Source organism: Rhinopithecus roxellana, chromosome 16, assembly GCF_007565055.1.
Source record: "Rhinopithecus roxellana isolate Shanxi Qingling chromosome 16, ASM756505v1, whole genome shotgun sequence".
Classification (NCBI taxonomy): Eukaryota; Metazoa; Chordata; class Mammalia; order Primates; family Cercopithecidae; genus Rhinopithecus; species Rhinopithecus roxellana.
The window spans coordinates 91,178,633-91,200,407 of NC_044564.1; the positions used below are offsets into that span (position 1 = coordinate 91,178,633).

Sequence of the window (21,775 nt, forward strand, 5' to 3'; positions counted from 1 at the left end):
TGAGATATTATTTATTGGATTGTAGGAAATGCTAAGTTCTTAATGTACTTTCCATGGACTCTGCATAATAGCGTAACTCAGTTCTCTGACATCTTTCACTACCAAAATGAATTTTTGAACCATTATTTCACCTTTCATAATTTCGAAGACCAAAGTTTGTAAGAAATATCAAAAATTATGTTGCCACCTTAATTTTTAAACATCTTCTGCAATCTTAGGGCTGATGCCGGGACTCTAGATTCATTGGCACCTCCGCTGCACGGCCTCTCAAGTGGAAAACTACTAAGAGTGCTCAGATGCAGTTTGCACCTAGCATTGTCATCCTGTAATATGCAAAAAAATCCAAGGGAGACGCTAATTGGACTTAGTACTTGGAGACCTAATTTCATATTCGAAAGTCAAAGAAAAATGGAAATCATAGGATTAACTTTCCCCCAAAGGACAGACATACTTGGTGATGAATCAAGTATAAAAAGTACTTACATTTGATGGTGGCTTGGGAAAAAGGAACTCTCACATTCAGCATGTTGATTTTCTTTCTTTTTCTTCTTTCTCTTTCCAAAACACAGTCACAAATTTGACTTTTTAGAGTGAACAAATGGCCTAGATGAAATGTTTCACAGAAAACAGGGCAGAATTTAGAGCAGTATTGTATTATTTCTTTGTGAAACTGAATGTTTTCTGTATGTTTAGTTGGTTCATCTCTGTCAAGTAGATCAAGTATAAAACTTTAGAAAAGAATCGTACTGGTAACCCTTTTAAACATAACAGGATAGGAATAAGTGGTAACAGGGAGAAATAAAAACATTAAAAAGTTAACATGGTTGATGACAGAGGATTCTGGATTAGTACAAGAAAGGTACATGAATGTGAGGAACATCCAGAGAGATGTTGGTGATCCTCAGAGGGACTGATTGGTAGGCATTATTAGGGCAGAAGTCCTATTTACCTGAGTTTCGAGAGAGAACAGGAGGAGAGTTAAATATTGATAACTCTTGAGGATCTTTGCTAGAGGGAGAGTAGAGTAATGAGGTAATAGCTAGAGACAGATGTTGGGTTAAGGAAAAGAGATTTTTTTTACTTTTCGTGTTTTGAATTGTTTTAACTCTGGGAAATATTCGAGCATGCTTGTCCGTAGGTGACATAGTTCATTAAAATAGAAAAGTTAATAAGGTGGGGAGATGGGGGCGCTTTCTGCAGCGTTGACTTTAGGTGGACGAGAAGGAATGGGAGCCCCTGTGTACATTCAGGGGTTGTTTTTGGAGAAGAGCATGAACAGCATATCCATGGCAACAGGTGGGAGGGCAAAATATACAGAAATGAACATAGATAGGTTATTGAGACGGTGCTGAGAGAAGTTCATCCAGGAGGTTTTCTTCTGATAGCTTCAGTTTTCCAGTGAATTTTCTGGTTCTTTAACTGAGAGTATCTGAGAGAGGGAAGAGGAAATGGACTAGGAAATGCAAAAGGAAGGAGAGCTCAAGGAGACCATATATTTCAAGAAGAACACGTGGCCTGCTGGTGTGTGTACATTACCCACTTAGCCTTTGAAGCTGTTATTGGGGTCTAGATTTTATTCTTTTCTCTCCTTTGGAAGGTTACTTCTCTCTTATTTCTAAATGCCTTTTTGGTAGGGGGAAATAAAAAACACGTGTTTCTTTGAGCAAGGTTAGGTGTCCATTATGTCCTGATAAAAAGCTAATTAAATAGCAAAGTACTTTTTGAGAATCTTCAATGTCCAGATATAGCTAATCACTCAGTTGTATCTGTTGTTACTAACTAGATGTCAAAATTAAGGAAGAGGACTATTGATATTCTTGATTTCACTATGGGATTATTTTTCAGTTTTTAAAAAACAACAAAATTTTTTTATTCTTCTTTTAGATGTTCTTAATAGTTGCTCCTCTTTCTGTCCTCTACAACTGGAAGGATGAATTGGACACCTGGGGATATTTCAGAGTCACTATTTTACATGGAAACAGAAAAGATAATGAACTAATTCGTGTAAAGCAGAGGAAATGTGAAATTGCTCTAACAACTTATGAAACACTGCGCTTATGCCTGGATGAACTTAACAGGTAATGGGAATAATAGGAATGATTATATTAATATTCTGCTTACATCCCTTTACATTAAGATTTTTTTTTTTTTTTTTTTTTTTTTTTGAGACAGAGTCTTGCTTTTGTGTTTTTGGTAGAGACGGAGTTTCGCCACATTGCCCAGGCTGGTCTGAGACTCCTGAGCTCGGGCAATCCACCCACCTCAGCCTCCCAAAGTGCTAGTATTACAGGTGTGAGCCGCCATGCCCAGCCTATACTGTGATTTTTTTTTTAAAAGAAGTAATGATTATTCCTTTGCTTGATTTAATTTCATTTTAGAATTGTTGAAATATTAGTTCATAATAACTTATTCTCTGAGAAGGAAAAACCTGCATCAGGTTTCCTAGAATTTCTTACTCTATTTCTTACATTGATTACAGGATACTTCTTCAAACAATGATTGTTAAAGAGTGATAAGACTTGTCCTAAATCTCTTGTACAGCCTTTTATGCAGACCCTGTCTCTGAACTAGGTCAGTGATTTTCATGAATTATTTCAATTATGGGAGTCTGTTGTGAATATACAGTGGCAAAAAATACGCACACACACACACACACACACAGAACCACTGTAGCATAGAGTATAAGAGAGAAGTGGCCAAGAGATAACACCAGTGAGATAAGCAGGGAATAGATTACAGAGAGTATTGGAAGGTACTTTGAGGGTTTTGGTCTTTATCTTGAGAGCAATAGAGTGCCCCCTACAGTGTTGTCAGCAGGTTACCAATAGGATAAAAATGATCAGATTTGCACTTTGTAAATACCTTAGTTGCTGTGTGTGCAGATAGAGGAGAGCCAAGCTGAATGGAGAAAGACCAATTAAGAGGCTTGTTATGGTCTGAATTGTGTCACTTCTTCTCAACCCCCTTCCACAGTTTAAATGTTCAGGGCTCAACCCCAGCACCTCAGAATGTAACTGTGTTTAGAGACAGGTCTCTTTGATTAGGTTTTAAAGAGGTGGTTAAAACTGAGGCTGATTGGGTGAGGCCTGGGTCCAGTATGACTAGTATCTTTATAGGAAGAGAAAGAGACACCAAGGACACACACATGCCACAGAGGAGGGACTTGTGAGGACCCAGCAAGAAGGCAGTCATCTGCAAGCCAAGGGGAGAGGCCTCAGGAGAAACCAGATTTGAAGGAAGAAAGCACAGGAAGGCAGGAAGAAAGAATCGAAGAAGAAAGTAAGGAAGAAAGAAAGGAAGAAGTAAGGCAGAGGGGAGCTAGGTATGGGAGAGGGGTATGGTGGAAGAAAGAAATACCTTCCTTCCTTCCTTCCTTCCTTCCTTCCTTCCTTCCTTCCTTCCTTCCTTCCTTCCTTCCTTTCTCTCTCTTTCCTTTTTCTTTCCCTCCTTTCTTTCTTTCTCTTTCTTTTCTTTTCTCTCTTTCGCTCGCCTGCCTTCCTTCCTTCCGTCCGTCCTCCCTCCCTCCCTCCCTCCCTCCCTTCCTTCCTTCCTTCCTTCCTTCCTTCCACTGTAGACCCAGATTGGGTGGATTATTGAAGTATACTTGACATAAAATGTACTCTTGTAAGTTAGAATGATGTTTAGTAAATTTTAACAGTTGTGCTATGACCACGATCTAGTTTTCGAACATTTCCATCACCTCAGAAAGGTATTTGTCTATGGTCAGTCCCCCATCTCCAGTGTCTGGCAGCTGCTGATCTGCTTTCTCTTTCTATAGGTTTTGCCTTAACTGGACATTTCATATAAATGGAGCCCATTCGATATAAAGTCCTTGGTGTCTGGCCTCTTTCACTTAACATAATGTTTTTGAGGTTCATCCACATTGCGGTACATTTCAGTAGTTGCTCTTTTTTGCTGCTGAATGGTACTATTATACGGCTATCCTGTATTTTGTCCATTCACAAGCTGATGGACATTTAACTGTTTCCAGTTTATGGCTCTACAGGTTTGCGGCTGTGAACATTCACATACAAGTCTTTGCACCTAAGTTTTCATTTTTCTTGGGTAGATACCTAGGAATGGAATTGTGAGGTCTTATGCTAAGTATATGTTTACCTTTTTAAGAAACTGCCAACTGTTTTTTCAGCAGTCGCTGTGCTTTCCCAAAAGCAGTGTATGAGGATTCTAGTTTCTCCACATCCTTAGCAACACCTGATACTGTTAATCATTTTTATCATGGCCATTCTAGCGGGTGCGTTGTGGTATTTCATGTGTTAACCTGCAGTTCTCTAATAACTAACGATGTTGAGAATTTTTTAATGTGCTTATTTGCCATCTGTATATCTTCAGATAGACATTTGGTGTCTATTAGAATCTTTTGCTTATGTTTTAATTGGGTTGTTTAAAATTTTGTTGAGTTATAATAATTTTTTTTTTGAGACAGAGTCTTGCTGTGTCACCAGGCTGGAGTTCAGTGGCGCAATCTCGGCTCGCTGCAACCTCCAACTCCCTGGTTCAAGCGATTCTCCTGCCTCAGCCTTCCAAGTAGCTGGGATTACAGGCACATGCCACCACACCCAGCTAGTTTTTGTATTTGTAGTAGAGACAGGGTTTCACCATGTTGGCCAGGATGGTCTCGATCTTCTGACTTCATAATCCACCTGCCTTGGCCTCCCAAAGTGCTGGGATTACAGGCATGATGAGCCACTGTGCCTGGCCGAGTTGTAATAATTCTTTATATATTCTGTATACAAGTCCTTTATCAGATTATGATTTGCAAATATTTTTGCCGAGTCTGTAGCATGTCTTTTTATTTTCTTAATGGTGTCATTGGAAGAGCAAAAGTTTTTAACTTTGATGAAGTCCAACTTACCATTCTATTTTTAATTCACTATAAGTTTTGTGTCATATCTAAGAAATATGTGCCTTATCCAGAGTCACAAATATTTTTTTCCCATTTTTTAAAAAGTTTTAGTTCATATTTAGGTCTGTGATCTATTTTTAGTTAATTTTCATGTGTGGTGTGAAGTGTCTAAATTCATTTTTTTCATAGAACTCCTGGATTTTTGTTTATTCAATATTTTATTTTCAATTGTAGTCAATATTCTTAACAATGCTCAAATATTCCAATTAGGCTGGCGTCTCTGTTCTTTGGCTGGAGTCTCTGTATATTCGCGTTTGTCTTTGGATACATCTGTGCTTTTCGGCTGTACAGTGTGTCCCCCAACGTATGCCTGAAATCAGCTGTCTCTCCATTTTTCCGCAAGACTCTCGTTCCTTTTAGTGAAGAGACCACTATGGGTGCTCATTGCTACTGGGGTAACAATAAATTCTAACCTTTCTTCGTGGACAGGGCTATGTAATACAGCTTTTTAAAATCATGAGTTTATATTGATATTTTTCATTCAGAAAAACGTTGCAATAAAACATTGCAAGTTTTATTTGTTTTTCTGGTTTGCAACTTTAAAAAATTCCTTTAATGTTATTTCAGTGATGTTTAAATGAAATTTTTCTTTCTACCACCGTTAAAGAATGTCTGTACCTTTTCTGGTCTGCGCATTTTATTTTTGTGGACTGCCCAAGGCTGTGACCATTTAACTAAGTGGGTAAGAATCCAGTGGAGTCATCAAAGAGTACAAAGGAAAAAATAATTCCAAAACTTCGATAGAGAAAGCTACTCTCTAAAAATGCCATGGACTAAGAAAGGAAGTTTTCTCAACCTCACCTTTCTTTTTTCTTACTTTATAGTTTGGAATGGTCAGCTGTCATTGTGGATGAAGCTCATAGAATCAAGAATCCGAAAGCTAGAATAACAGAAGTTATGAAAGCTTTGAAATGTGATGTCCGCATTGGCCTCACTGGAACCATTCTTCAGAACAACATGAAGGAACTGTGGTGTGTTATGGACTGGTGAGAGAAAACACTTTTTAAAAAATTGTTTAATAGTTGTGCAGCTGAATACTGTCTTGTTGGCTAATCATTATTTTCCAAACAAAACACTCATTTTTCTGTTTTTAGATGTGTTTGATCCCAGATGTGTTATACAGAGTAGAGAGTCCCATGAAAACCTATCTTTATATGTATATTACTCTTGGTCCCTGAGGTGAATATACATGTTAACTGCCAGTTTCATCCTCATAGTTATAACCTGAAACTATCATAAAGAAAGAACATTCTGTTTTCTTGGCTTTTGTTTTTGTTACCATTGATAATCAAGTAATGTGGTATGTCTCTTAGATGCAAGAAGTTAGTGTTTTCTTTTTAGATAATAAAGCCCTTACGTTTTTCTTATTGTCTTTATAAAGGGCTGTGCCAGGCCTTTTAGGGACCAGGACCTGCTTCATGAAGCAGTTTTCTGACCCAGTAGAACATGGTCAGAGACACACAGCAACAAAGAGAGAACTAGCCACTGGCCGAAAGGCCATGCAAAGACTTGCCAGAAAGATGTCTGGCTGGTTTCTCAGGCGCACCAAGGCTCTTATCAAGGATCAGTTGCCTAAGAAGGAAGACCGGGTAAGAACCGCATTTGTGAATATTTGTGTGTATTATTAATTTGTGGTCGTATTTTTTTTTTTTTACTTTTTAAGAAAAAGTCTGTCTCCTGTGGTATTTTGTAAATACAGTTTTTTGCCTTTTATTCTGTATGGAAAAAAATTGTTAGGCGCAGAATTTCAGAAACCATTGATTGCGCTCAGTTGTTTTCCTTACTGACTTTATTAACCTGTTAGTTAGCAGGTTTATTATTAGTATACATTAAACTCATTTCTCATCAAAACTTTTTTTTTTTTTTGATAGAGAGTCTGGCTCTATCACCCAGGCTGGAGTGCAGTGGCATGATCTCGGCTCACTGCAACCTCTCCCTCCCGAGTTCAAGCGATTCTCCAGCCTCAGCCTCCCAAGTAACTGGGATTACAGACGAGCACCACCACACCTGGCTAATTTTTTTGTATTTTTAGTAGAGACAGGGTTTCATCATGTTGTCTAGGCTGGTTTTGAACTCCTGACCTCAGGTGATCCACCTGCCTCGGTCTCCCAAAGTCCTGGGATTACAGGATGGAGCCACTGTGTCTGGCCTCATCAAAACTTTTGATGCAGTTTTTCCCCATTAAAGAAGGAAGAGCTTCTCTCTCCAATGTGTTTTCTGTTCACACTTTGTCCTTCCTATACTGTGTACTGTCCACCACACAGTGTATTCTTTGGTACCTTAATTCTAGCAGTAGAACCAAAGTGGTTAAGAACTTTGTAAAAAATACATAGGTTTGTTTCTTGTAGAATGCTATTTGCAGTTACACAACTAACCTAATTTTTAGAATTTGTAGGAAAACTACTTTGTTAAATTGTTAAGAAAATATGATGAGTGGACTTCAAGAGGATTTTTTTAAAATGTTGTAGTCTTCTTTTATAGTTCTTAGTCTTGTGTTTCTTCTAGCTTGGGCAATGAAGTAAAGGTTCTATAAATTACTATGGAACTAAACCTAATTAATGTTATCCCAAATAAGGGCAGTCCTATGAAATGCCCTCTAATTTTAGTATATCCTCTTGATTGTTTCTTTAAAAAAACAGGTTTGAAAGGAAAATATGGCCGGGCGCGGTGGCTCAAGCCTGTAATCCCAGCACTTTGGGAGGCCGAGACGGGCGGATCACTAGGTCAGGAGATCGAGACCATCCTGGCTAACACGGTGAAACCCCGTCTCTACTAAAAAATACAAAAAACTAGCCGGGCGAGGTGGTGGCGCCTGTAGTCCCAGCTACTCGGGAGGCTGAGGCAGGAGAATGGCGGGAACCCGGGAGGCGGAGCTTGCAGTGAGCTGAGATCCGGCCACTGCACTCCAGCCTGGGCGGCAGAGCGAGACTCCATCTCAAAAAAAAGAAAGGAAAATATGATATTGATATGCAAGTCGGGGAAATAGATATATCTGACTTTTGATATTTATCTAAAGCAAATATTGTTATTAAATTGAGATACTTCATGAACTCTCACTTTTAAAAATGTTTTATGCAACTTCGTATATGTGATTTAGCTATCCATCTAGTAGGAACGATACAAAAGTGTAAGAAGAGAGTTATGCATAGAGATTTAGAGCTTGGACTCTGAAATCAAATACTATTTGATTACAGTATTTGTGACTTGGAGCTTCTCTGCTTAGAGTTTTGTGACTTGGAGCAATTTGTGAGGCCCTGGAATCTGGGTTTCTTCCTCTGTTAAATGGTAGTGATGATAATAGTGCCTGCCTCATGTGGTTGCTCTGAAATGCATGACACATAAGAAATATTAAGTAATTGGTACTATGTTTCATAATAATAAATAGCCCAAGATACCTTCGTGCTTCCGTCGTTGACCACCATCTTCTATATTCTCTTTTTTTCTTATATGTACTTTTGTGTTTAAGGTTGGGGTCAAGGTGTACTAAATATTTTACATAAACTTTTTTTTAAAATCTAGCATTGGGAGGGGGCAAGCCGGATGTGTGCTGCCATGCGTCCTTCTTCAGTCTGGTTTGAGTCTTTAAAAAATGAAAGATAAAAATAGCTTCCAAAAGAGTTCTGCTCATCCTGGCTAAAGGAGCAGAGGAAATGGAGACAGTCAGCCCTGGAGACATGAGACAAGCTGAGATTAAGGTCACCATTGCAGGTCTGGCTGGAAAAGACTCAGTGCAGTGTAGCCATGATGTTGTTATTTGTCCTGATGTCAGTCTTGAAGATACAAAAAAGAGGGACCAAATGACATGATATTTCTAACAGGACGTCATCTGAGTGCAGTTTATTTGAGTCTGCTGCCTTGAGAGAGATACTGAAGGAACAAGAAATGAGAAGTGCCTCATAGCTACCATCTGTGCAGGTCCTGCAGGTCTGTTGGCTCATGAAATAGGTTTTGGAAGTAAAGTTACAACATACCTACTTGCTAAAGACAAAATGATGAATGGAAGTCATTACAGCTACTCTGAGAATCGTGTGGAAAAGGACGGCCTGAGTTTTACAAGTCGGGGCGCTTAGGACTGCCTTCGTGTCTACTCTTGGGATTGTTGAGGCCTAAGAGCCAAAGAGGTGGTGGCGCAAGTGAAGGCTCCACTTGTTCTTAAAGACTAGAGCAGAAAAATGTGACCATCAGTTAGAGAAATAAGCCGTTCTCATTGTGTTTTTTTAAAAACAGAAAAATGGTAGGTTAATATGCTCAGAAGCCATTGTCATTCCTGCTTTTGTGAAGTATAATTGTGAAGTAACAACTACATAGAGATTTCTTAACCTACAAATTGTGTCTTTTTTTTTTTTTTTTTTTGAGACGGAGTCTTGCTCTGTCGCCCCGGGCTGGAGTGCAGTGGCCGGATCTCAGCTCACTGCAAGCTCCGCCTCCCGGGTTTACGCCATTCTCCTGCCTCAGCCTCCCTAGTAGCTGGGACTACAGGCGCCCGCCACCTCGCCCGGCTAGCTTTTTTAGTATTTTTCAGTAGAGATGGGGTTTCACCATGTTAGCCAGGATGGTCTCAAACTCCTGACCTCGTGATCCGCCCGTCTCGGCCTCCCAAAGTGCTGGGATTACAGGCTTGAGCCACCATGCCCGGCCTTTTTTTTTTTTTTTTAAGACAGAGTCTCACTCTGTCACCCAGGCTGGAGTGCAGTGGCATGATATTGGCTCACTGCAAGCTCCACCTCCCTGGGTTCAAGTGATTATTCTGCCTCAGCCTCCCAAGTAGCTGGGACTACAGGTGTGCACCACCATGCCCGGTTAATTTTTGTATTTGTAGTAGAGACAGGGTTTCACCATATTGACCAGGCTGGTCTTGAACTCCTGACGTCATGATCTGCCCGCCTCCCAGAGTGCTTGGGTTACAGGTGTGAGCCACAACGACTGGCCTGTGTCTATATTTCTGAGCCTGTTTACAGAATAAACAGGGCATTTCGGAAAAAAAAAAAAAAAAACTAGCATTGTTTTGTATAGACATTACTGTATTTGCTTGTATGCACCTTTGCCTATTTATTACCAGTAATCTGTTATAGTGATATAAGCTTATAAATATTTGCAAATATTTATATGTTTATATTTTACAAATATAAAAAATGCTTTGTCCCTGAAGTCAGGAAGTGCCTTGCCAGTAAAGGACTACCTTTTAAAGTTCTGTTGATATTGGATAATCCTTGTGGCCACCCAGAACCCCATGAGTTCAACACCAAAGGCGTCAAAGTGGTCCACTTGGCCCAAACACAACATGTCTAATTCAGCTTCTAGATGAGAGGGTCGTAAGGACCTTCAAGGCTCATTACACCCGGTCCTCTATGGAAAGGATTGTCAGTGCTATGGAGGAGAATCCTGATAGAACATCATGAGTGTCTGGAAGGATTACACCATTTGAAGATACCATCGTTCTTATAGAAAAAGCCGTGAAAGCTATCATTCCTGGAATAGTAAATTCCTGCTGGAGAAAACTGTATCCAGATGTTGTGCATGACCTGACAGGATTTACGACAGAGCCAATCAAATAAATCATGAGAGGCAAAAAAGGTGAAGGATTTCAAGTGACGGATCTTGGAGAAATTCAAGAGCTAATTGAAAGAAATTCAGGATACCACACCAGAGGAATTAATTGAAGATGACTTGATGCAAATACATGCTTTCAAACCAGTGCCAGACGATGAGGAAGATGACGTAGAAGAAGCGGTGCCAGAAAACAAACTGACACTAAATAATCTGGCAGAGGGGTTCTGATTATTTGAGACTGCTTTTGACTTCTTTCATGACATGGACCCTTCTGTGATATGGGCACTGAAACTAAAGCAAATGGTGGAAGAAGGACTGGCACCGTATAGAAACATTGTTTAGAGCAATGAAAAGCAAAATGTCAGACAGAAATTACAACATGTTTCTGTAACGTTACACCGAGTGTGCCTGCCTCTCCTGCCTCCCTTGAGTTCCTTTTCACTTCCTTCACCTCTTTGTTTCTGCCACCCGTGAGAAAACAAGACCAACCTCTCCTCTTCCTTGTTCTCCTCAGCCTGCTCAATATGAAGCCCTTTATGATGACCTACTTGCACTTAATGAACAGTAAAGATATTTTCGCTCTTTTATGATTTACTTAGTAACATTTTCTTTATAACATTTTCTTTTTTTCTAGTTTTATTGTAAGAATATAACATATAATAGATACACAAAGTAGTGTTTTTCAACTATTTATGCTGCTGTTAAGGCTTCCGGTCAACAGTAGGCTAGCAGTAGTTATGTTTTTGGGGAGTCAGAAGTTATACATGGACTTTTGACTGTGTGGGGAGTTAGCACCCTAGCACCATCCATGTGCAAGAGTCGACTGTGTAAGGAACATCATTTGTTCACATTATGATTTCTTTTAATTAAAATAATTCTATGAGGTTTATTTGAAAATGAAATTATATTTTATATTATCCAGGGTGGGGTGGAGAGCAGAGAATACAAGAGAATCAGGAGAAATCATCATAATGATGTAGAGGGAAAAAATTAGTTTATAGCAATTTTCACTTTTTTTTTTTTTTTTTTTTGCGACAGAGTCTTGCTCTGTTGCCCAGGCTGGAGTGCAGTGGCATGATCTCAGCTCACTGCAACCTCTGCCTCATGGGTTCAAGCGATTCTCCTGCCTCAGCCTCCCGAGTAGCTGGGATTATAGGCGCATGGCACCATGCCCAGCTAATTTTTGTACTTTTAGTAGAGATGGGGTTTCACCATGTTGGCCAGGATGGTCTCTATCTCTTGACCTTGTGATCCACCCTCCTCAGCTTCCCAAAGTGTTGGGATTACAGGCGTGAGCCTCTGTGCCGGCCAGTTTTCACTGTTATAATCTGTGAAATCAGATATAGATTATGATTTTTATTATTGCTATAAACAAAATACTAAGAACCACCTTGTATTTTATCTTGGCAGATGGTGTATTGTTCTTTGACAGATTTCCAGAAAGCTGTCTATCAAACAGTGTTAGAAACAGAGGATGTGACTTTGATACTTCAATCTTCTGAGCCTTGCACCTGTCGGAGTGGCCGAAAAAGGAGAAATTGTTGTTATAAGGCGAGCATTTCAGTATATCTTTATAATCATGCTTTTGATTACATAGTACTCTGTTCTAGTGTAAAAGAAAGTAGCAGATAATAAAATACCTTTTCCTCAGATAGTTCTTTAAAGCTGTGTCTTAAAAAAATAGTTTTCAAAAATATCAAATAGTAATCACATATCAAATACAATATTCAAATATATTTTCCAGAAGTTAATTTCGGAAAGCAAGCTTGACGTTGATACCCTCCGTTTTAGCGGTTTTGGGAAGTAGCCTTTCGTTTTGAAATTTCATTTCATTTTCGAGAAGTTTCTCATCCACGAATAGTAAACGAACATACTGTTATATAGCTGGCTTAAAATACTATTCTGATGGTAGATATAGTGTCAATTTAATAGAAACTGTGTATCAAAGAAAGTTTTTTTTTTTTAAGAAACAAAATTTATTTGTGCTTTTTTTTAACCTTCTGTCTACATTTCCTGCTCATGTTTCACCTCTGTTTTATTAAATTATCTGTCACATATCTGTGTACGTAGAGGGACCCTAAGTGAATATTTATCTAGTTTGATATTTATTTGGTCTTAATATTTTGCTGTTTTTAACTACTTCCCTTTTTTGTAATAGCCCAGTTTCCTAGGAGCGTTGGAGCATAAATGAGACGGGGTCCACACAGCACTGCCACTGCACTGTAGATTTCATTACCAGCACCTCCTAATGGCAGCATTTCCATCACTGTGTGTCATGAGGATACTTTCTGTAATAAGGATTTTCTCCCTTTACGAAAAATATCATTGTGTTATACCAAAAGTGTGATTCCACATTAGTGATTTGTGGATATTTTGTGCAATAGTTGACCATCATTTTCTTGAAATTCATTGTGCTGAAGTAACCAGATAATAAATATTGTTGTGTGTGATGTATCTTATGATGTAAGCAGGTGCATAGCTATGTTGGTCCTTTTTATTTTCTATATTTTTCTGGTTACAGACCAATTCTCATGGTGAAACAGTAAAAACCTTGTATCTCAGTTACCTTACAGTCCTTCAGAAGGTAGCTAACCATGTCGCGCTACTGCAGGCTGCTAGTACTTCCACACAACAGGTTTGGTTGGCATTTTACATTTCTTTGTAATGCTATTGTAAATATTTTATAAAGTTTTAAAATAGTTATTAATGTTGTTGTGGATGAAATTTAAGAGGAAACTCATTTGCTCATTTTTAAGTGTAGATATCAAGGAGTATGTGCACTTAAGTGTTTAATCAAAGTGAACAAATTTAAGCTTAATTTAAAATAAGAACTATTTTTTATGCCTTTAATAATGTTCATGTCTTTATTTCTCAAAACATTCTTTGGTATAATTACTAAATAACGTATTTGATGAGTCAGTTCTATTCCTCTAATAATGTCTGTAATGGTATTTAATCTGCTAGGTAAAATGAGGATTTATAATAATTTGTATCTTAAATATTAGGGCTGTTTACCGAACTGGCAAAAATTGGTAATTTCAAAGTTCAGGTTTAAACTCAATCATTTACTGTAGTTGTTTCCTGTTATTCTAGAGCACACAAATGAAACGATGTTTTTGTAATGATTTTATATTTTTTTCTGTGTTATAGTTGATGCCATTTAAATGTAATTTTGAAATCTCGTAAGAATTTGATATTGTTCTTTGATAGTACTCTTCACTCTTTTTGGGAGTATTTAGCGCCTTGTTTTGGAAATCTTAAAAAATCTTTGAAAAGTAATGATCAAGTTAATAACCACATCATTAAGAATTCAACGCCATATATGCTTAACATATTACTTTAAGAGTTTTTGAATTCTTAGTCTGACTTAGGGAAGCAAAAATCTTCAAAGTAGTATATTCTTTCTAAAAAGAATTTTTTTTCATAAATTATTTCAATTCATACAGGTTTGAATGTGTTAAGTGGAAATATCTTTTCTTCTGCCTTTTCCCTTCAAGGAAACACTTATCAAAAGGATATGTGATCAGGTATTTTCCAGATTCCCAGATTTTGTGCAGAAAAGCAGAGATGCAGCCTTTGAAACACTTTCTGACCCTAAATACAGTGGAAAAATGAAGGTAAGTGCTCCTCTTTCAGGTTGCATACAGACATGGTATGCAAAATATTTACTCAGTGGTGTGACAGAGACACCAACTAATCGGAACAGATGCTCAGTCATTCAGAAGAGATGGTGGCTGTCGACAAGTGGTGCAGTTGTATCAGCATTTACTAGGTCACTGTGAACAGATATGGGTACTCAGTAGGTCCTTTGTAGTAGTTGCTTCAAATATACTTCAAATTTTCCTTATTGATATATTGGACTTATGGCCTCTTAATATGCGTGTACTGTTATCACGTAGCTAATAGCTTGTCTTCAAATGTTTAAGGAAATCACCTGCCAGAAATATAAAAGCTAATGCAAAAAAGGGGTGGTAGCAAATCTATTTTTGTCATCCATCTCTTTGGCTTTAATTATTTTTAAATTAAAATATATAAAAAGTCCGGTTTAGAACTGAGCACTTACTATCCCACAGTTTAAGCCAATAGGATATTTCCAGAAATTATGGCCTCCTCTGAAAACTGCATTAGCCATTATTGCTACTCATTTAGATTTTATTCCCTGTGACTCTTCACTAAAAAGTTACCAGTCTGGAAATTAAAGTTTTATAACTCTGCATTTTATATTTTTTATGTATTCATTAAATGTATACTTGTAAAATACACTTTTAAAGTTAATCTTCCTAGGAATAATAGTGTCTGATTAAGAGAATAATTAGATTTAATTTTATTTTAATTTTTAAGAGGGAAAAGGCAAGCATAAATTGTTGCCGGAGACTTGATAGTATTTTTACATGTGAATGATGTGGGTAATTTACTTGCTTTGTGAGCGAGCATCCACCAAACAGATGGATAGTAATAAGGTAGGTATATATTTTTAGTACTGTGTTAAATCATTTGACTAACAGCATCATCTATTGATTTGGTAATGTAAAACTTACAGGCTAATCATAGAATCATTGCCTATTGGTTTAAGAACTCCAAGATTTGAGTTGCATGTACTTTTTGATTTCAGGTGATAAAAGATCTTTGTTTGGCTTGGCTTGTCATAGGTCAGCCTGCAGGTGCAAGGACTCTGAACAGAATGCCTGCTATAATCTTCATAGCCTCAAAGCTACACTCATGACCCCAGCTGTTTCTCTTGAGTGTCAGAGTTTTGACCTCAGCTATCATTCAAGGGGTTAGTCACAAGTTGCAATCATTCACCTGATGAAAATCTTCACTTTTCTTTCTGTTGAGAAATGCTGCAGAGCCACTTACTGTGGAGGGTGGGAATAAAGACTAGGAATCCAGCTTGGTGCTGCTGAAGTCACACAAGGGTCATGTTCGTCTTTCTAGGCCTGACTGGCCAAGTTGAGGAAAGTTAAGATCCAAGATTCCTTGCTGTTAACACCTCCAAATATATGATTCCTTTATAGGTGGATTGTCCTGTTCTGTGGAGGACAGCTGAGTGATAAAACTTTGGGTCTATATTGTTAAGACTCCAACATCTGTTGATTACATTGTCATTGTGGAAATTTCTGGGATCTTAATTTATAGTCATTCATTTAGTTAGTCTCTTTAAACTAGCCTAATTAAGACCTCAAGTCTAAAAACATTTACTTTTCCTCTGACTTGGTTTTACTTTAAAATATTTGAAAACACTTAAAGTTGCAATAGTTATGATACCACCCCAAACAATAAGAATGGATTTCTATACAATATATCCTTGATTTAAAATGTTAATATCTTAAGGAGAATGAAAAACCACAGACTGGGAGAAAATATTTAGCAGAACAATAAAGGACTGGTTTACAAATATACAAATAACTCTTAAAGCTCAGCAATAGGAAAGCAAACAATCCAGTTTAAAAATGAGCAAAGGATCTGAACAGATACTTCCCCAGAGAAGATAACAGAGATGGCATATAAGCATATGAAAAGATGCTCAACAACGTATGTCATTAAAGAATTGCACATTAAAACAGCAATGAGATACCACTAGGTACCTATTAAAACGGCCAAAATCCAAAACATTGTCACGCCCAAATGCTGGTGAGGATGTGGAGTAACAAGAACTCCCATCTGCTGCTGGTGGGAACGCAAAAATGGTACAGTCACTTTGGAAGACAGTTCAGTGGTTTCTTACAAAGCTCTTAACTAAAAAATATTACCTTAAATACTCTTACCATACGATCCAGCAATTATGCCACTTGGTATTTACCCAAATGAGTTCAAATGAATTTATTGAGTTTTAATGAGTTAAAAACTTATATCGAGACAAGAACCTCACATGAGTTTATTCATAATTGCCAAAGCTTGGAAGCAACTAAGATGTCCTTCAGTAGGTAAATGAATTTAAAAAGCTGTGGTACAGCCATACTGTGGAGTACTATTTAGCAATAAAAAGAAATGAGCTATCAAGCTACCAAAATACATGGAAGAACCTTAAATGCATATTGCTGAGTGAAAGAAACCAGTCTGATAGGCTACGTACTGTATAATTCCAACTATATAGTACTATGAAAAGGCAAAATTATGGAGACAGTAAAAAGATCAGTGGTTGCCATGGGTTCTGGGGGAGGAAAGGATGAGTAGGTGAAGCACAGGGAATTTTTAGGGCCATGAAACAATTCTGTATGATACTGTAATGGCAGATACATCTCATTATTATTTGTCAAAACCCATAGAACTATGTAACCCAATGAATAAACCCTAATGTAAATTGTGGACTTTAGCTAATAATAATGTATCAATATTCACTCATCAGTTGTTACAAATATACCACACCAATACTAATAATACTTGATGTTATATTTTCTAATAATATTATTAATACAGATATTAATAAGAGAAAGTGTGGAGGAGGTTGGGAGTAGGGAAAGAGGAGCTTTGTGCATTTTCTACTCAGTTCTGTAAAACAAAAAATACTATCTACCAATTTAAAAAGTTAGTCTTATGTGAAACTCAAATTACATACTTCATATAGAATCAGTTGTTTTATTAAAAAATAAACTAAATGCAAATAAAACTTCATATGTTCTCCAAATATTAAAGTAATGTTTACCTGATCTATAACATTTTTATTTACTATTTGATTGGTTATCTGAGTAGAAGTTTTTTTAACTCCATAGCTTTTTTTGAGGGTCTAGGGGGAGGTAGAGGTCAAAGTTAGCAGCACAATAGCTTCTCTTGATTAATTATATTGAGTATTTTTTTTTAATTTAAAAGCTTAAATGTTTATCATTAAATAAATTGTTTTAGTGTTTGTTTCGTCTTTCAGAAAAATTTTCGACTTTGTATAGAAAATTTCTTTTTCCCCTCTGGATTGCTTTTGCACGTTGTTCTGGAGTTGTCATTGCCAGATGTGGAAATAAAAATAACAGTGTGACTGTTATACACAAGGCTTTGGACTGTTTGCTTCCTCCTTAAAAGCACTGTGTTTGGGGGCAGATTACTAGCATTTTGAGGTCAAAATCAAATCTGGAAGTCAGAGCTTACTGTAAATAGAGAAACAAAGGGGAGAAAATGAGAAGAGGTGTATATCTGACTGATTATTCTAAGAAAATAAATATCAAGACTTTTAGAACCTAGATGTAATTGAACACATTTCATTACATCCATCTAGGGACAATTTAAATACTTCCTAAAAGGCATGCTGCTCTATAATTTAGTTTCTTAACATACTGTAGGTATAAAGAAAGTGTATTTTGGAAATTAAATTAATCCATTTAAATGCATCCCATAATCTAAAATGCTTCCTTTTTATTAAAACCAGATGAGATGAAATAAAAGTCTTTGGGAACTTTACCTCCTTATTGACAATATGATGATGAATAACATTTGATGTAATAGCTAATACTTTATTTCTCTAACTTGAAAAAAATGAAAGGAATTAGAAAAGATGATTGAGGTTAGTATTGTATGAAAGTAATTTTAAAGAAATTCTCAAGTGATGTTTATATGTATAAAGTGTACTTTTAGTTGGAACTGGTTCACTGGTTTTCTGTGGTTCATTTTCAGGTCCTGCAGCAGCTTTTAAATCATTGCAGGAAAAACAGAGATAAAGTTCTTCTCTTTTCTTTTTCCACCAAGGTGAGTTTCATCTAAAGTATATCCTTGATTGGCCAGCCCTAACTTTTGAGGCATAAAGAATAAAGCATGTGCCTACATGACACCTTATAGCCACATTTTCTCTTATCTACACAGTAGGAAATAGTGAGGCAAGCAACTTGAAGTTTTTAAACAGACACTAAAATTTCAGTTGTTTTAGGGTTGCCAAATATCAAACTCAAAGATAGATTTTTATTTTCTGTTGATGTTCTTAATAATTACAATGTTCTTTAAGACATTTCAGATATTTTAGAACTTAGAAAATAGCACACATGTATTTACGCAAATGATTTGACCAGTAATATTGTTTGTTTCTTAAAAATGAAAAGATTCACATGCACCTTAGAACTTAAAGTATAAAAAAGAAAAAATGGAAAGATTGATTTTTAAAACAAGTTCTGAATGTTAAAGCCGTAATGTTGCAGGATAACGGGAATAAATATATGGGTCAGAAGTGAGAAAAATATTTATTGCTCTTGGAATTAGAAGAAAGAAATTATGAACACCAATAATTAATACTTAACAAGTCTCGACTTTGTAATGGTCTGAAACTTACTTAACCAAGATTCATGTTTGCCCATCTTCATACCTCTCCTTTAGTTGCTTGACGTGCTACAGCAGTACTGTATGGCGTCTGGGCTTGATTACCGACGACTTGATGGAAGTACAAAATCAGAGGAAAGACTCAAGATTGTAAAAGAGTTCAACAGTACACAAGATGTTAACATTTGCCTTGTCTCTACAATGTAAGAAAATTAAATTCAGTAACTTGATTTTTATCCAATTACTTTTGAGATTTAGGGTAATTTTTAAAACTGTTACTGGATTAATTTTTAATGGCTATGCTTATTTAGCAGCAGCAAAAATACTATTATGACTGAAATTTCAATATCTTAAGTTTTAGCTAAGCTTTTCTCTCATTTCCTTTATCAACATTGAATTCCCCTGAAAAGTGTGGCTTTATAAAGGTAAAAATTAAAAAATTGATATTTCCTCCTGTGAATTTTCTATGGTAATGTTTTGACCCAAGTCTCCTGGTGAGAATAATCAGACTTCTTATTAACTGGATAACTGAGACTCACTGTAGCAGCAGTTTTCCCACCGTGTCAGGGAGTCCTTGAGAGCCCACTGGGGCTAGGGGCTCGCGTTTCCCTCCTCTGCCTCTACCTCATCTCAACTGGAGCAGCTCTGCAGTTAGAGATTTTATGAAAGGTAAATTGGTTCTAACCCCTAGGTATGAATATCCCTTTAAGACCTTTTAGAGACTGTACACACTTCTGAAAAGATTTAAATCAACATAAACACCTAAGTAAGATTAATCCCATTTTAGGAAGGAACAGATCAATAACTTTTGACATCCTGTGTAATAAGAATTTTATAGATTCACTCCCACTGTCTTTCAGAATTTCAGTGGACTTTAAAAATAAACATGTAAAATGCACAAAGTAAAAATTAAATCAAAATAGAAATTAACTTAAAATGAGGAATAATAAAATATGTTTATGAATGAGCTAACATTGTTGAGCACTTTAATTATTCTTGAATTCCCACCACTAAGGCAAATGGGGAAAAGTTTTGGATTCCCATTTTCCTGTAAATGAATGCAAGAGGTAATTTTTTGCATGCGTCCTTACGTATAGAGCACTAAATGACATAGATTACTGTGTTCAATTAAATTTCGTAAAACACATAAGCATTCTAACTGTAACGTGTTTCCAGTTGATAGATGCACTAAACAGCAGTTCCAATAATAGACTCTATAATGACAAGCAGTAGTCTCTCATCCCTCTTCTGCTCACTTCCAGCTCATTTGCTGAGATCCTCCATAAAGCTCCTAATTATCCCTTCACCTCTGTCAGAAATTGCTATTTAACCTATCCATTGAATTTTTTGCTGTAATCGTACTTGAAAAAACGTCTTTTTGGACGGCATTTTTGCTCTGTCTATTAACTCCTGTCCTTGGGGAGCTGATCCTGCTATTTGTTGTTTTCTCTGGCGCTTGCTTATGGGTGATGGCTTCTTCATGTTTGGTCACTGTTTTCTTTTGAGCTTATCTTCAGTGGGATTTTTCCTTCTGGAAATCCTTTGGAGACCGGTTGTAGGAGTTTTCCACTTGTGTGGTTTTGCTTTGGCTTCTGCTGGGCATCCTGACAAGACAAGGGAAAAAGTTTTGGATTCCTATTTTTCTGTGACAATTTGAATAATTTATTGCATAAGTCATTACATAAGGAACCTTGCATAATATAACAAATACGTTCTTCAGCTGTGTTTTGCAAAAGACACATAAGCTCAGTTTTTGTTTTGTTTCTATCATTTCGCAAGGGTTTATATTTGATATCTGTTGTAACAGAAGTGTTTTCACATTAGTTTAGTCATTATCTTGCCAGAGTACAAAGTCTTCATTATGTTTTAGTTATCAACTTTACATAACTTGGAATTTCTCTTAAGCAAGAGTATTAGGCTACTTTCACTACTCTGTCCCCCTTTTTTCTCACAATGATTGCTATTTTAAAATTATTATTTGTCTATAAACTACTTTTGTAACTTTCAATCTTTGCACTTCTGCATTAGATCCATTGAATTTCCTCTTAGATCTTTTTTCTGGATTCTGTGTCTTCTTTCTTGGTTTGCTGCCATATTTTACTGGAAAATGATTCAAGTTTTGATGTTCGGTCTGTTAACTTTCTACATGCCTTCTAAGTCTTTGTAATGTGTGGTATTAGCACTAGCACACACCTACCCACCCTTCCACTTTTGTCACCTGTACGTATTATCTGTTAACTGTTTTAACTTTTACATTGGCACGGGTATGTTTTCAGGCCCTGTACCAATAAACAGTTATTGTCCATAGGTTGGCTCTAAAATTTGGAGGCAAAAAACAGCGTTTACATTACTATGTTTTAATAAACTGAGCATCTTTAATGCAGGGGCAAGTAGTGCTGTAAGAGAATTTATCTGAATGTTCATGACGTGTTGGTCAATTCAAGATTAGTCTTAACATCAACCTCATGACTTCTCTTTCCTAAGACTTCATCCGTGTTTTATGTTTGCACTGTTCAGTTCACTTCAAATTTCAATCATGACTTTTTCAGTCTTCCCCCCCCCCAGTCTGTTTTTGCCCTTTGTAATAATCCTCAGTGTTACTAATTCACATTCACACATTCTCTTCTGTCGAGTCCACTGTATCCTGAACCTGCCTCCTGAAACCTTTATTCCTTGGTTTCAATCTGTCCCAGTTGTTTTCTAGGCCTGATAAAGAACTGTCATGTTGGAGCTTTCTTTCACTGCTCTTCTGCATTGGATCTTTTTCCTGGGTTCCATGCTGTTTTTATTCTTGACTTGCCCCTTTGTTTTCCTAGGAAATATCCACCGGTAACTTTTTAAGCCAGAATATAGAGGAATTAAATTTTATGCATCTGTAAATATAGAAAATGTATTTTATTGCTCTCTCACTTAATTGATACTTTGTTGGACTATATTATTCTGGATCAAAAATCATTTCCTCTTAGATCTTTGAAGGGCTTGCAGCATTGTTTTCTGATAGGTGGTGTGGCTAAATGGATGCGCAGTGCCAATCTGATTTTCATTCCTTTTTGGGAACTCGTAAGAGTT

At 36.9% G+C, this 21,775-nt stretch overlaps 1 protein-coding gene and 1 pseudogene across 2 annotated transcripts in view; both read left to right on the top strand.

Annotated features, from left to right (window-relative positions):
* Positions 1 to 1,884: 1,884 nt before the first annotated feature.
* Positions 1,885 to 21,775, top strand: part of LOC104669120 (DNA excision repair protein ERCC-6-like 2) — a 99,032-nt gene continuing 79,141 nt past the window's right edge. Inside the window, exons 1-9 of one of the 2 annotated variants that reach the window (XM_030919410.1) lie at positions 1,981 to 2,078; positions 2,480 to 2,571; positions 5,749 to 5,910; positions 6,306 to 6,513; positions 11,885 to 12,025; positions 12,996 to 13,109; positions 13,972 to 14,091; positions 18,074 to 18,145; positions 18,764 to 18,909. In XM_030919410.1, the coding sequence (XP_030775270.1) occupies positions 5,822 to 5,910; positions 6,306 to 6,513; positions 11,885 to 12,025; positions 12,996 to 13,109; positions 13,972 to 14,091; positions 18,074 to 18,145; positions 18,764 to 18,909 (890 nt within the window). In that variant the 5' untranslated portion in view covers positions 1,981 to 2,078; positions 2,480 to 2,571; positions 5,749 to 5,821. Of the gene's footprint in view, positions 2,079 to 2,479; positions 2,572 to 5,748; positions 5,911 to 6,305; positions 6,514 to 11,884; positions 12,026 to 12,995; positions 13,110 to 13,971; positions 14,092 to 18,073; positions 18,146 to 18,763; positions 18,910 to 21,775 lie in introns of both variants that reach the window. The other variant, XM_030919409.1, reaches the window with a different exon arrangement.
* LOC115893986 lies at positions 7,054 to 8,994 on the top strand (annotated as a pseudogene).